Consider the following 16,685-nt stretch of genomic DNA (forward strand, 5'->3'; position numbering starts at 1 on the left):
ATTTCAATAGGCAGCTGTAACATGATCCCTAAGTGAGCAGACAATCTGTCTTTCATAGTGAATGGTAAATTCAAAAGACAGGAGAAGTGACTCGTAGGAAAAAAAAACATTTTGCCGATAAGATATATTACAGTTTCTTATATTTGCTTGTTCTATTGATTTGTGCAGTTTGTTGAAGTGACTAACCATTAAAATTATGCACTGTGGGTCATTTCCGTTAAGAAAGATTCCACAGCACGTGGCTAAAATGTGATATACCTCATCCACCTGCCTCGTACATTAATTCACTGAAGATTTTATTGGCGCAAATCCACAGATAAAATCTGCAGGATTTCCATTACATTAAACTTATCCTTCAAAGGAATATTTTACAACTGCACCTGTGAATTAAAGTAATTGACCACTACTTGGGCGACACCTTCTCAATCACGGTTTCCTCCAAGTAAAATAATATCGACTATACGCACCAGTGTGGGGTGCAGAAAATCAGCAGCCTCTTCCTTCGGACAAACTGGACATCCAGAGGAAGAGCTGCGGCTGCTCTCTCACTACCTACGGATACCAGTTATGTCCAAAGGAGGGGAGAGTGGAGAAGTCGCTGATTGGCTGCATGGATTGCGTAACAATGTCACGAGAGCCCAGGGAGAGCCAGTGCTGACACCTCTGGAACAGCGTTAACAGCTGTTATTATTTCACTTGATGGAAACAGTGAGAGAAGGGATTGTCTGAGTAGTGGACAACGGTTTTAAGCTATTTGCACACTATTTAGTACGGTAAGTAGGGTGTTCGCATACATTTACTATACTCAATGGACCAAAAGTATTCAGAATAGGAATATTGGCAAACATAACTAGAACAGAAAATGGCTTTCCTCTCAGGACAAACCACATAAACAAGACCTGTCCTAGTCTCCATCATATCAGTCAGCCATAGTGGAGATCCACTGCAAAATGCAGCTTTTTTTTTGCTCTGAATATGGTTATCAATTAAAAGCAATAATAACTGAAAAATATGTAATTTGCCCTGGCATAAACAGCTTTCTGACTGCCATTCCAACATATAGACACCCATGATCTGCTCACCATCAGTGGAGGTTGTCCAGCTAGGGGACACTTGCCATTTCTTCAGACAAGGCGTAAGGAAATGAATAATTACCTATTGCCAAGGACTATTAGATAGCAGATTTATGTAATATATATACCTGTGCAGTAAAACATTATCGCACTCCGCACTCGTTTATTCAGCCAACATTATGCAATAACCTTTAATAAAAAATAGCTCGGATTCAGAGGCAAAAATGAGCTTCAATAAAACAAGTGCAAAGTACATGCAAGTTCATTTCTTCCCGGTCATCATTTTCCCAGCAGGCCACAAAGCACTAGTTAGCAATTATTGAAGCAATTTATAGAAATTTATTATGGAAATTAACAAATCATTGGACAGTGCCAGAGAGTGTTTGGCCAGGCAAGTATTCTCTTAGTAAAATCAGCTGTTTGCATGGGGGGCAGCCACAATTTGAAAGGGGTTGCTCTAGACAACTTCTCGAAATTTTGGATCACACTACATTTTAAAAGTTTTACTGCGAGCTCTGTCTGAAGAAATAATTATGACCACAATAATGTTATTCATTTTTGCTACAATTGTTGTTTAGATATGGTTTTCACAAATGGAATTCAACCCTGAAATAAAGATCAGCGTCCTTGTCCTTGCTTAGATGGAAGAGATTCTCGACAGCCTGAAAACTTTCTGCCCAAACTTTATACTCCAACCCAACAAAGCACGAACTTGAGCAGATACAGAACACACCATATCAGTAACCTGCACAGTCTCGTTATCATTAGTATGGTACCACTTATTGAAGCTTAATCAGTGAAATAAGAAAATATTGTAAGAAAACGCAAGTATAATATTAACAGTCCTAAACTTTCGACAACACAAATATGGCGAATTGCAGTAAAACATTGGAGACACATGAAAATGTACAAGAAAATGGCATTAATAGCCCAATCCTTCACTCCCCCAAGGATGATGCAAGATGAGAGTCGAGAGGCCCACACACGCCTCATGTCTGTATATGACAGCCCTAAATTGACAGCCCTAATATTGATCCTAGATGTGAAAAATGTGTCTGCCAATTACAATATAAAAGGCATATGAAAGATATCTGAAAGGCAACTATTATATGGATCAAAAAGGTTTTATATTAGGACCACCATAACTAGTAAGTCAAATGAGAATTGGTTTGATCCTGACAAAATATTTGTGGGTGTAAGGAACAACCTCAGGTCTAAATAGGTGATGTGAGGAAGCACCTTCAAGGTAATATTTCTCATAGTAAGAACACTCAGATCTAGCTCTCTGGCCCAGACGTCACCTCTCTGCTGTTCAGAATCCCAGAGTGTCTATCAGTCATATCCTCCTCCTTCTCCTCTCGCTTCCTCAAGCTCAATATGGACAAATCTGAACTAATTATCTTTCCTCCATCTCGCATATCTTCCCTACCTGATCTATCTATCATAATAAATGAAATCACACTTTCCCCTGTCCTAGAAATCTGCTGCCTTGGAGTAACCCTTGACTCTGCCCTGTCTTTCAAACCGCACATCCAAGCTCTCGTCACCTCCTGTCGCCTCCAGCTCAAAAATATTTCCAGGATCCGTCCCTTCCTCAGCCCTCACTCTACCAAAATGCTTGTGCATGCCCTAATCATCTCCCGCCTCGACTATTGCAACACCCTCCTTTGTGGCCTACCTTCTAACACTATCGCACCCCTCCAGTCAGTCTTTAACTCTGCTACCCGACTAATTAAACTCTCTCCTCTCTACAATCCTGCTTCTCCTCTTTGCAAATCTCTTCACTGGCTCCCAATTTCCCAGCGTATCCAGTTTGAACTACTAACATTGACCTACAAAGCCATCCATCACCTGTCTCCTCCATATATCTCTGAGCTAATCTCCCAATATCTTCCCTCACGTAATCTCCGATCGTCCCAAGACCTCCTTCTCTCCTTCATGCTTATTCGCTCCTTACCCAATCGCCTCCAAGATTTCTCTCGAATATCCCCATCCTTTGGAATTCTGTGCCCCAACATGTCCGGCTATCCACCACATTTGGATCCTTCAGACGGAAACTGAAAACCCACCTCTTCAAAAAAGCTTACAACCTGCAATGCCCGCGCGGCCAACTCAACACCATTGGAGCTACTGTATCCCCTACCTACTGTCTCCTTCCCCACCATCCTGTAGAATGTAAGCCCCCAAGGACAGGATCCTCTTCCTTCTGTATCAGTCTGTCTTTGTTAACTTGCTTACTGTAAGTGATATTTGTATTTTGATGTAACCCCATCTCATGTACAGCACTATGGAATTAATGATGCTATAGAAATAATATTTTATTGCGATTTATAACTTCTATCAGCCATCTCCAAAACATAGCTGCAGAAAAGTGTCTGGTAAGTCAGAAGACCTTGATAAAGACTTTCAAACTGGTGTCATCAGATAGTCATTTTACAGTATGGCTGGATTTGCACATGCCATTTTGAATGCAGTTATTTCAGCTAAAGACAAAAAGACTGATAAGGAGTGGGAAATCTAAAGAAAGGACTGACTACTTCTGGTGGCTTCACATTTGGATTCAGTCTAAAAAAAAACGCATTGTGTTTCAGTTATTGGGTGGTCAACAATGATTTTTACAGTTTTCTATGCTACAAGAGACAATTCTGCCATGTGAACAGATAACTATGTGAAACATGTCCATTAGCGTTCTGCTTTAGCACATTAATACCGAAATAACTAACTTACTATACTGAATGTCGGGGAAGCCGTAGACTTTCACTGATGTAGGTCACTGTGCATATATATTGGGTTTCAGAAGACATAAGAGACATTAATGTGCCATTGGCATCCATATGCAATTGCTAGTTATTTAGTGGGGCTGTGGGGGGCCTCAGTAATTGGTCTCTGTCTGGTGGGGCTGAACATAAAGTAAAGTAGATGAGACCTATTGTAAGCTAAGAATCCCATCCATTGATGTGTGACTACTGTAGTGTGAGCTATGGGGGAGGGAAGCCCCCCCCCGCTGACATCTATTATCATTGTCTATTTAGTGATGTGAAAAGTTTATATGTGGTCCCCTCTCTCCATTGCTTTTTGCCCTTGCAATAGAACCGCTAGCCCAATTAATCAGAGATCATTCCTCCATAGAGGGTGTTCGAACAGATCGTCAGGAGTTTAAGATCAGTCTATATGCTGATGATGTCCTCCTGTCTCTCACTAATCCCTGCTCCTCTATTTCACATTTACAATCCCTTCAAAAATTTTCCTCCCTTTCCCATTTGAAGATTAATGAGTCCAAATCCAAAATTTTCCAATTTAACCTCACCAATGCTCAAATCAGGAGTATAGAGGCTGTCTCTTCTTGGGGTTGGGCGGAGAGGGAAATTGTTTATTTAGGTCTGCGGTTTTCTAGAAACCTTGGATCTCTGATTTCCACTAACCTAGATTCCCTAATTGCCTCCATTTCTAAAGGCCTTAATTTTTACGCCGACAAAGAATTATCCTGGTGGGGAAAATGTCTAGTAGACAAATCAATATTCCTTCCCAAAATCCTTTATGTTTTCAGATCCCTTCCCCTGCTTGTTTCCGCTTCTTATTTAACTAGTCTGCCTTAATTTATTTATTTGGGGAAATAAAAAGGCCCGTATTGCTTCAAATCAGTTATACAAACATAAGTTACGTGGAGGTATGGGACTGCCTAACATCTCAGCTTATTATTACTCTTATTAAGCAAAGTCTATGTTGGTGGTCATCTGGCCATATACCTTCATGGGCGGACTTGGAATTTTATTTTAGTAAAAATTCCCCTCCTTGTTCTCTTATTTTGAATCTATTGACATCTAAGCATTTATCTCAGTCTAATCATCCAATTTTTATGGCTGCTATTGTGGCTTGGAGGAAGTTTTTTAAATTTAAGAGTGTTTTTTCTAGGATTCAACTCCTGTTGAGGCTTCCTCTCTCTTTTCTGGCCTCTGTTTATTCATTCGATTTGCATTCTACTTGGGCTGACTGGGGTATTTCTAAATTAAATGACATCTTTGATGGTCATAAATTTGTATCTTTTTCTCATCTTAAGAGTAGGTTTGGGGTTCCCTCCTCTGCTTTTCTACACTTTACTATGTTGAAAGAATTTTTGACTCCACTGGTGACTCGCTGCCCTCCGCTATCGGAGCCAGCGATCAATATTTTATGCAACTCAGGCCATAATATTTTTTGGTCCACTCGTTATATCTACCAGTGGTTTAACAACGATTCTGCATTTATAAAATCCCCATATATGAAAAAATGGGAATCGGTTTTGAATTTTTCTGTTACCCCAGATGTTTGGGAACTGACCATGTCTCTAACCTATTCTGCTACCATGTCTATGGCTCTCCATGAGTCCTACTTTAAAATCATATCGAGATGGTACTACTCGCCATCTCGTCTAGCTTTCATCAACCCTTCCACCTCCCCTCTCTGTTGGAGGGATTGTGGGCATCACGGCAGCCTTTCCCATTTATTTTGGTTTTGTCCACGCCTTCGGCATTTTTGGGACGACATCTCCTCTCTTATTTCTCATATTTTAAATCAATCAGATTTTTCACTGACTCCTCAGTTCGCCCTGCTCTCGTTGGAAGCAAGTCGTTTGAATCCTTCTGTTAGGAAATTGGTTATTCATTTAGTTTTGGTTTCTAAAAATGAAATTGTGTTTTATTGGAAATCCACTCGAGTGCCCTCTTCACTCGATATTATTGCAAAGCTGACTTTACATAAGTCATATGAGCAAAAATTGGCGTTGCTGAATGGCTGTCTTCCTTCCTTTATAAAGAAATGGTCTCGATGGCTGGAAATGTTTCCATCAGTTCTTATTATTATTATTTATAGTCTGGTTGTGTTTTTGTATTTTTTCTTTCATGTGTCATGAATGCCTCATGATATTGCATTTATGTATGTGCTGTTATAAAATGTTAATAAAATTGTTTGGAAAAGAAAAGTTTATATGTGATCAGCAGTCAGAGCCACATACATCATGTGCTAATTATAGTCACCATCACGGGTGCAAACAGTGATTTCTTACTGGTGTCACCCCACCAAACCAAAGTGATGGCACCAAAAACCAGTCGTAATTGTAGAGAAAGTAATACTGAAAATGCTTTTAAATGTCTTGTTACATGACTTCATTCATGCTGCTGCCGACACAATCTGCAGTGGGACTTGCTATGGTTAATACTACAGCCCTTATGCCCTGAATTCTACCTTCGAGGAATATGGACTGAATGGGCTTCCATTTGGCACCTGACAAAGCCTGTGCAGCTCTGTACTAAGGCGCCGTTCACGGTCAAATGGGCCCCATGCTCAGAGATCTACCACGTGTATGGGCCCTAAAAGACGCACTAGGGGCATTCTGACGGCTTTGCTGGGGGTTTAGCAGTTGTATTTTGTAGTGGATCCGCCATCTTTCAACTGTGAAGAGCAGGTGGCTTCCAATCTAAGCGGCCCGAAAAATGGACACTTTACATCTTTCAAACGCATCACAGCTTCGGAACCCTGAAGTCCTTAAAAGTGGTAATAAAAATTTCACTTTTACATTGCTGTGCATTATCTCCTTTTTTACGGCGGTTTTGCGGTGTCATGTCATACAGAATCCACCTGAAAAAGATGCCGCGTGTACATACCCTTGTAATAAAGTGTCACGTAAGAGCTAGACGTAAAGTCTTAGCAGTGCTAGAAAAGGTATGCGCTGCCATCATACGTATACCGGAATGCGGTCACACATTGGTGAATCCACCGCACAGACACTATTACCCACATACCTGCAAGGGACAATCATTTACAATGCAATAGCATGTCCATACAACCAGTACAGCCATGTAAGTGACCACCCATTATGCACAGGTGTACATTCATTCCTGGACCGCTTATATAAACTAATGCAAGGGATAGCCCTTTATCGCTAATGTCACATTTTTGTCATCAGAATTATATTCCCACATCACCGAACAGTGCAGAAAATAAAAATAAAGGTCATTTTCAGAGTAGCACACACTGAGTCACAAGTGGTTTACAGCTGGAGCCTAGTATATAATTTTCGCCTGAGCCGCCCGAGTATAGCTTAGCGGCCTTCATATTACCAGCAGAAAGTGTAATTTTAAATTATACAGATTTAGCACAGTGGCCGCATAAAAGAGAACTGTCAATCGAAATAAGCAGCCTTCATCCCGTCCCACTCCTGCACACAACGCAGGCCGCTTACCTTCCCAGCTCTTCTCCGATGTCATAATAATCCTCCAGGTTTTCCTGTCTGAACACTGTCATGGCGGCTCAATGCTCTATACACGTCCACTGCTTTAGACACCTGGAAGTCATCACAACCCAGTCAGATAGCTGAGCTTATTGGACATCTTATGTTTCCTGTATAAAAAAAGGAAGCCAATATCAATATATGGCATTCTGGCATACACAGCGTCTATATAAAATGGGGACTGTCAGCAGCGGTCTGCTCATTCTAACCAATTACATTTCTGAAACATTACATGGAGAATCATTTCTGTGGTCATCCCCAGCTGCAGAATATGTCATAGGGTTAGACATTGAGATATTACTTAGGATGGCTAATCTATATATTACACATTTATTTAAATATCCTTCAATCATGCTGGTGGACATCTACGGTACATCATATAATGCAGGGCTTAGCCTCTGCTCACATCATATTTGATCACTATATTAGGAGTACGCAGCCAGGATTCCTCACCACATGCCCCCCTCATTGACCTGATCAATGCCAGAAAAGGATCTTTTTGGAATACCTTGGGGGAGGATTGTATCGACATACCTTTTGTAATAGGGGTTGTCCGAAATCAAATAGAATTGAGTAAAGGCAGGCGATAGCGTAAGATAACAAAAATAAATATTGCTTACCTGTAGATTCGCCTTACATTGTCCCTACCAGTCTTTGTTTATAGGGCTACAGTGGTGTTGTCCTATCCACAACATATGACCGCTGCAGCCAATCATTGGCCTCAGCAGCGGTACAGAGGTTGACGGCATAAGGCTTCTGAGGCCAGTGATTGACTGCAGCGGTCATGTCTTGTAGATGGGACATCAATCCTTGCTTGCTTTTGCCTCTCTTTAGCATTGCCCATTATGGCTGACATTTACAGTAGTAGTCAGTCCCTACCTATGCTTCTGATAGAGATATAAGGCCTCAAGGCTCCCATAGACATGAGACAGGTGTTGTCTGAACCGCTGATATCACTTTACATGTTTGGTACCTCAAAATAGCACTCCATCTGCAGCTTTACAAAAAATATTACATTATTAGCCTTGGGTGGAAAAAAACACTATCAAAGAAACCTTTATCCATACTCTTGATGTATTCTTTTGAGGCTCTACATGATATCAATTTCTGAACAGGTCAAATATAGAATGAAAGACGGCCTGTAACATCGCTGCGTTGCATAGTAAGAAATGTTATTTGCTTTTCAACTTTGTCCAAAACTGCAAAATATAGGTCTGGTTGGCTGATTTTTTCTTTCAACTAATTTTCTAGGGAATTAAAAAGGTGGGAAACCTATAAATCACTCATTTGGCCCCTTAAAAAAAATGCTACAGAAAGCGTGAGATATTAATCATATTAATAGTAAATATATACAAAATCCCTAATGCATATAATTAACCGGATATGATATATACATACATAGATGGATCTAAACAGGATAATATAAAAAATCCCTAAGAAACAATGTAGGACGCCTCAGACTGAGTCCCAACTAACCGAGATGTACCCAGGTCCATTGACGATAGGAAACAATGTATGATGGGAATCCACAAAATGTCTGTAGGGTATCTAATAGTACACAATGGTTATGCAAAACACACACATCCTCAACTACCTGTGGACATGGCAATAAAAGAATCGGGTTGAACACACAAGCAACTCGACGCGCGTTTCATTTCTTCATCAGGGGGCCAAAAAGTGAATTCTGCTTTAGACTTCCTACTTGGTCTAAGAGTAAATTCAGTCATTGATCAATATGAAAACAGTTACCGGTCACAGTTTTTTTTTTTAGGAAAACGACCTCATTGTAGAGATCAGGTGAAACTGCGTCCAAAAGTGAATGAAACCACAGCCCACCCGCCAAAAATTCCATAAAGTGGGTGATGAGACGAGTACGAGATGGTGATATGGTGGAAGAAGTTCTATGCCAAGTGTGTCCCAGCCAGGATGTCTGATGGCATTTCCCAGCTGACCAGCAGCCGTAACATCACCTCTCTCTTTATAATCTATGTTGATGATTTCTACTGTAGAAAATCCACATTACTCCCAGGTTTAGGGAGATAGAATGTGTATATAGACAAGCAATGCAAAATATGTCCATGTTTTACATAGGCTGAAAATGGCGAACTGTCACAACACAGAGAAGAGTTTCACTTCCTTCAAGCAGATTTTCTTCTGAAGTCACAGAGATGTGTATTGCCCCAGCTCAGCTTCCAGAAATAATAAGCCAGAATGGCGGGAGCGTCTCGTAACAGTCCCAAATGTTACAAGGTAACAGTACAACGCCTAGTATATGAAAGGCCTGTAAGATACGGAAACATTGTTACCGTATATCGGTTACACCTCAGATAGGTGGTCAGAGAGAAGTCCAAGTCAGGGATTTTTGTGTGCTAAAAACAAGACTTTCTGGATTATTGGGTGCTGTATAAAAGGAATCTAAGGGAGAAGATATAGTGAAAGCTATCCATCTAGATCTGGTAATCCCTACAGGGTCTACCATAATGTGTGATGGACCTCTGTCCCACCTAGAAGACTCCAAACTATTGCAATAATAGGGTTGGCGCACACTCACCTAGCTCCGGGCGTGCACTCACCCAGCTTGGGAGCCCACCGCCCAATTTATAGCAACTACAAAACAGGGCCCAATCTCGCGACAGGTGAGCGTCTCAGACGAACCTCAGATGGACAGTACATCCTGTGTACATGCCATACGTTTCTAACATGTATATAACCCTTAGGCTGTTTTGTGCCCACGATGAGTTTTTGGCGCTGCGTATTTTCGCTGCATCCAAAACACAACGTCTTACAGTTCCAGCAAAGTGGATGGGATTTATAGAAATCTCAAGCCACTGTGATTTTTTTTTCATCCTCTGGGCTAGCATAAAGATGCAGTGTGCACTTAGTCTTGTGAGTTACTAGCCTCATGAAAGTTGGGTGGATCCAGGGAAAGCTGGGTGAATAGAAATGAAGAAATCTAATGGAGTCGTATGGGAGATGAGCTTCAGGCATTGATGCTTCCCTATGGCTAGAGGATTTCTGGTTTTTCAGCCTCCGATGTATGGTGTGTGTTCTCTGTGTGTATTGGGGTCTACAGGGCGTGCGCTTGGATTTCACGCTTTGAATGCGGACCGTGAATACAGCAATTACACAATTGGTGACCACACTAAAGAAAGTGTTGGCGTGATTGTGGATTGATGGGTGGAGGAAACAGAAGACTTTATTTTTTAAATTGTTCCTTACACTAGAGTCTTTTTTGCCTTTTGGAACCCTGGCAGGCAATATCACCAAGATATGTAAAATGAAAGAAAAACAAGAATCAAATGTTGTCTTTTCTTGGCAGAATCAAAAGCATGAATGACTAATAGTCTTTTTCTCCTCACCCAGCTTTCCCAGGATCCACCCAGCTTACCCAGGATAAATTTCACTTCAGTGCCAAATTCTGGGCCACAATAGTGTTTGCCATCAAACACTTAAAGCTAAATGTAAGATTAATGTGTTTACTTAGCTTCAACCAAGCTTTCCATCGAATATTTCATATTTGCCTAAGATTTATTTTCAATTCTGTCACCGTGGATTTACCGTATATTTATTCCTCGCAATGCCCTACAGGTGGTCAGAGTTACGTTTGTAGGAACATTTTTCCTACCCGAATTTTTGGGGGCTTCTCATTACCCTTCCATAAATTTCCCAACATTAGTACTTTCGGGTGAATCCATATGTGTGGTAATAACCCCCTTACCAAATCTGCCACAAAATCAGCAATTCCGGGGCAGAAACCCTTACATAGGGCTCATCCTTGTCTTCCCTTGATCTTTTTCCCGCTTTTAACACAAAAATCTGACTTAAAAATAAAAACCAGGAAAGCGATTGCTGCCTTATACTGAAAAAGTTGGGATTAAAATCGATATGATCTGTATAGAAAACTTTTTTCACAGCTGTCAGAGAAAAAAAAAAAATGGTAACAGAAAATTGTAAGACCCCCATAGTCCACCGAGTATCTTTAGGACGGAATGTCTGCACTTGGCGGATGAGAACGTAATATGGCGATTATTCCGCTTGTCCCAGAGGGCTCCATTCTTGGGGGTCAAGCGTACATGACCACCTTTCTCCATGAGGTGGCCCACCCATATAGGTCTGGTCTCCGCAGTACATGCCCCACTCATGTATGGGCTGGGATCACACTACAGTCCTACAATGCTACTGCCAGTGACAAACCAATCAGCCAGCAGCACCACATCACTGAGCCCCATCTGCAGGACCCCCATAACAGCTCAGAGACAGCTGCCCCCCTATCATGGTGGGGTGCACACCAGGCTCGGCTCCACAATAAAGCCCAGCCTTTCCTATCACTGCCAACAGATAGGAGCCTGCCCCTTCTTCCCAATCACCGAGGCAGCAATAGCAACAAGGGAAGAAGCGGAGAGCACAAGGGCGCCGTGGCTTACCAGACAATGCCGGGCGCCATGGGGCTGCAGCACACACCAAGGGACAATGCTCCGGCACAACAGGCGACCAGTCCAGAGGTGCAAGGTCTTCTCCGACGCGCTGTCCACCGAGCTGACACCAGCAGCCAGCAGAGCTGCCGGGGAGTACACTGCACAGCCTGGAGGAGGAGGAGGGAGGGAGGAGGCGGTGTGTCTGGAGGGGAGGGCTGAGGGAGTGTGGCAGGTACACTGCTCTGAGGGACTGACAGCCTCACCTCAGTGTCTGCCGCCCCTCAGTGTCTCCTCCTGGTCATACTCCTGACCATGTGCTGGATGGTAGAGCTGACAATAATCCCCCCTAATGATAACCTCACTGTCTGCCCCTCATTGTCTCCTCCTGGTCATACTCCTGACCATGTGCTGGATGGTAGAGCTGGCAATAATCCCCCCTAATGATAACCTCACTGTCTGCCCCTCAGTATCTCCTCCTGGTCATACTCCTGACCATGTGCTGGGTGGTAGAGCTGGCAATAATCCCCCCTAATGATAACCTCACTGTCTGCCCCTCAGTATCTCCTCCTGGTCATACTCCTGACCATGTGCTGGGTGGTAGAGCTGGCAATAATCCCCCCTAATGATAACCTCACTGTCTGCCCCTCAGTGTCTCCTCCTGGTCATAATCCTGACCATGTGCTGGGTGGTAGAGCTGGCAATAATCCCCCCTAATGATAACCTCACTGTCTGCCCCTCAGTATCTCCTCCTGGTCATACTCCTGACCATGTGCTGGGTGGTAGAGCTGGCAATAATCCCCCCTAATGATAACCTCACTGTCTGCCCCTCAGTGTCTCCTCCTGGTCATAATCCTGACCATGTGCTGGGTGGTAGAGCTGGCAATAATCCCCCCTAATGATAACATCACTGTCTGCCCCTCAGTGTCTCCTCCTGGTCATAATCCTGACCATGTGCTGGGTGGTAGAGCTGGCAATAATCCCCCCTAATGATAACCTCACTGTCTGCCCCTCAGTATCTCCTCCTGGTCATACTCCTGACCATGTGCTGGGTGGTAGAGCTGGCAATAATCCCCCCTAATGATAACCTCACTGTCTGCCCCTCAGTGTCTCCTCCTGGTCATAATCCTGACCATGTGCTGGGTGGTAGAGCTGGCAATAATCCCCCCTAATGATAACCTCACTGTCTGCCCCTCAGTATCTCCTCCTGGTCATACTCCTGACCATGTGCTGGGTGGTAGAGCTGGCAATAATCCCCCCTAATGATAACCTCACTGTCTGCCCCTCAGTGTCTCCTCCTGGTCATAATCCTGACCATGTGCTGGGTGGTAGAGCTGGCAATAATCCCCCCTAATGATAACATCACTGTCTGCCCCTCAGTATCTCCTCCTGGTCATACTCCTGACCATGTGCTGGATGGTAGAGCTGACAATAATCCCCCCTAATGATAACCTCACTGTCTGCCCCTCAGTATCTCCTCCTGGTCATACTCCTGACCATGTGCTGGGTGGTAGAGCTGGCAATAATCCCCCCTAATGATAACCTCACTGTCTGCCCCTCAGTGTCTCCTCCTGGTCATAATCCTGACCATGTGCTGGGTGGTAGAGCTGGCAATAATCCCCCCTAATGATAACATCACTGTCTGCCCCTCAGTATCTCCTCCTGGTCATACTCCTGACCATGTGCTGGGTGGTAGAGCTGGCAATAATCCCCCCTAATGATAACCTCACTGTCTGCCCCTCAGTATCTCCTCCTGGTCATACTCCTGACTATGTGCTGGGTGGTAGAGCTGGCAATAATCCCCCCTAATGATAACCTCACTGTCTGCCCCTCAGTATCTCCTCCTGGTCATACTCCTGACCATGTGCTGGGTGGTAGAGCTGGCAATAATCCCCCCTAATGATAACCTCACTGTCTGCCCCTCAGTATATCCTCCTGGTCATACTCCTGACCATGTGCTGGGTGGTAGAGCTGACAATAATCCCCCCTAATGATAACCTCACTGTCTGCCCCTCAGTATCTCCTCCTGGTCATACTCCTGACCATGTGCTGGGTGGTAGAGCTGGCAATAATCCCCCCTAATGATAACCTCACTGTCTGCCCCTCAGTATCTCCTCCTGGTCATACTCCTGACCATGTGCTGGATGGTAGAGCTGACAATAATCCCCCCTAATGATAACCTCACTGTCTGCCCCTCAGTGTCTCCTCCTGGTCATACTCCTGACCATGTGCTGGATGGTAGAGCTGACAATAATCCCCCCTAATGATAACCTCACTGTCTGCCCCTCAGTATCTCCTCCTAGTCATAATCCTGACCATGTGCTGGATGGTAGAGCTGGCAATAATCCCCCCTAATGATAACCTCACTGTCTGCCCCTCAGTATCTCCTCCTGGTCATAATCCTGACCATGTGCTGGATGGTAGAGCTGGCAATAATCCCCCCTAATGATAACCTCACTGTCTGCCCCTCGGTATCTCCTCCTGTCATACTCCTGACCATGTGCTGGATGGTAGAGCTGGCAATAATCCCACCTGATAACCTCACTGTCTGCCCCTCAGTATCTCCTCCTGTCATACTCCTGACCATGTGCTGGGTGGTAGAGCTGGCAATAATCCCCCCTAATGATAACCTCAGTGTCTGCCCTTCGGTATCTCCTCCTGGTCATACTCCTGACCATGTGCTGGATGGTAGAGCTGGCAATAATCCCCCCTAATGATAACCTCACTGTCTGCCCCTCAGTGTCTCCTCCTGGTCATACTCCTGACCATGTGCTGGATGGTAGAGCTGACAATAATCCCCCCTAATGATAACCTCACTGTCTGCCCCTCAGTATCTCCTCCTGGTCATAATCCTGACCATGTGCTGGATGGTAGAGCTGGCAATAATCCCCCCTAATGATAACCTCAGTGTCTACCCCTAAGTATCTCCTCCTGGTCATACTCCTGACCATGTGCTGGATGGTAGAGCTGACAATAATCCCCCCTAATGATAACCTCACTGTCTGCCCCTCAGTATCTCCTCCTATCATACTCCTGACCATGTGCTGGATGGTAGAGCTGGCAATAATCCCACCTGATAACCTCACTGTCTGCCCCTCAGTATCTCCTCCTGGTCATACTCCTGACCATGAGCTGGATGGTAGAGCTGGCAATAATCCCCCCTAATGATAACCTCAGTGTCTGCCCTTCGGTATCTCCTCCTGGTCATACTCCTGACCATGTGCTGGGTGGTAGAGCTGGCAATAATCCCCCCTAATGATAACCTCACTGTCTGCCCCTCAGTATATCCTCCTGGTCATACTCCTGACCATGTGCTGGGTGGTAGAGCTGACAATAATCCCCCCTAATGATAACCTCACTGTCTGCCCCTCAGTATCTCCTCCTGGTCATACTCCTGACCATGTGCTGGGTGGTAGAGCTGGCAATAATCCCCCCTAATGATAACCTCACTGTCTGCCCCTCAGTATCTCCTCCTGGTCATACTCCTGACCATGTGCTGGATGGTAGAGCTGACAATAATCCCCCCTAATGATAACCTCACTGTCTGCCCCTCAGTGTCTCCTCCTGGTCATACTCCTGACCATGTGCTGGATGGTAGAGCTGACAATAATCCCCCCTAATGATAACCTCACTGTCTGCCCCTCAGTATCTCCTCCTAGTCATAATCCTGACCATGTGCTGGATGGTAGAGCTGGCAATAATCCCCCCTAATGATAACCTCACTGTCTGCCCCTCAGTATCTCCTCCTGGTCATAATCCTGACCATGTGCTGGATGGTAGAGCTGGCAATAATCCCCCCTAATGATAACCTCACTGTCTGCCCCTCGGTATCTCCTCCTGTCATACTCCTGACCATGTGCTGGATGGTAGAGCTGGCAATAATCCCACCTGATAACCTCACTGTCTGCCCCTCAGTATCTCCTCCTGTCATACTCCTGACCATGTGCTGGGTGGTAGAGCTGGCAATAATCCCCCCTAATGATAACCTCAGTGTCTGCCCTTCGGTATCTCCTCCTGGTCATACTCCTGACCATGTGCTGGATGGTAGAGCTGGCAATAATCCCCCCTAATGATAACCTCACTGTCTGCCCCTCAGTGTCTCCTCCTGGTCATACTCCTGACCATGTGCTGGATGGTAGAGCTGACAATAATCCCCCCTAATGATAACCTCACTGTCTGCCCCTCAGTATCTCCTCCTGGTCATAATCCTGACCATGTGCTGGATGGTAGAGCTGGCAATAATCCCCCCTAATGATAACCTCAGTGTCTACCCCTAAGTATCTCCTCCTGGTCATACTCCTGACCATGTGCTGGATGGTAGAGCTGACAATAATCCCCCCTAATGATAACCTCACTGTCTGCCCCTCAGTATCTCCTCCTATCATACTCCTGACCATGTGCTGGATGGTAGAGCTGGCAATAATCCCACCTGATAACCTCACTGTCTGCCCCTCAGTATCTCCTCCTGGTCATACTCCTGACCATGAGCTGGATGGTAGAGCTGGCAATAATCCCCCCTAATGATAACCTCAGTGTCTGCCCTTCGGTATCTCCTCCTGGTCATACTCCTGACCATGTGCTGGGTGGTAGAGCTGGCAATAATCCCCCCTAATGATAACCTCACTGTCTGCCCCTCAGTATCTCCTCCTGTCATACTCCTGACCATGTGCTGGATGGTAGAGCTGGCAATAATCCCACCTGATAACCTCACTGTCTGCCCCTGAGTATCTCCTCCTGGTCATACTCCTGACTATGTGCTGGGTGGTAGAGCTGGCAATAATCCCCCCTAATGATAACCTCACTGTCTGCCCCTCAGTGTCTCCTCCTGGTCATACTCCTGACCATGTGCTGGATGGTAGAGCTGGCAATAATCCCCCCTAATGATAACCTCACTGTCTGCCCTTCGGTATCTCCTCCTGGTCATACTCCTGACCA

The 16,685-nt window shown here is 44.6% G+C and overlaps 1 protein-coding gene across 2 annotated transcripts in view; it reads right to left on the minus strand.

Moving 5' to 3' along the window:
• DAPK1 (death associated protein kinase 1) overlaps positions 1–12,004 on the minus strand; it is a 207,073-nt gene extending 195,069 nt beyond the window's left edge. Inside the window, exons 1-2 of one of the 2 annotated variants that reach the window (XM_073545986.1) lie at positions 11,763–12,004; positions 7,291–7,448 (exon numbers count right to left, since the gene is read on the minus strand). In XM_073545986.1, coding sequence (XP_073402087.1) covers positions 7,291–7,352 — 62 coding nt within the window. In that variant the 5' untranslated portion in view covers positions 7,353–7,448; positions 11,763–12,004. The remainder of the gene's footprint in view (positions 1–7,290; positions 7,449–11,762) is intronic. The other variant, XM_073545987.1, reaches the window with a different exon arrangement.
• Positions 12,005–16,685: the final 4,681 nt, after the last annotated feature.

The sequence above is a fragment of the Dendrobates tinctorius genome, unplaced genomic scaffold (assembly GCF_039654945.1).
Source record: "Dendrobates tinctorius isolate UK_male_01 unplaced genomic scaffold, ASM3965494v1 ptg000144l, whole genome shotgun sequence".
In the NCBI taxonomy this organism is placed as follows: Eukaryota; Metazoa; Chordata; class Amphibia; order Anura; family Dendrobatidae; genus Dendrobates; species Dendrobates tinctorius.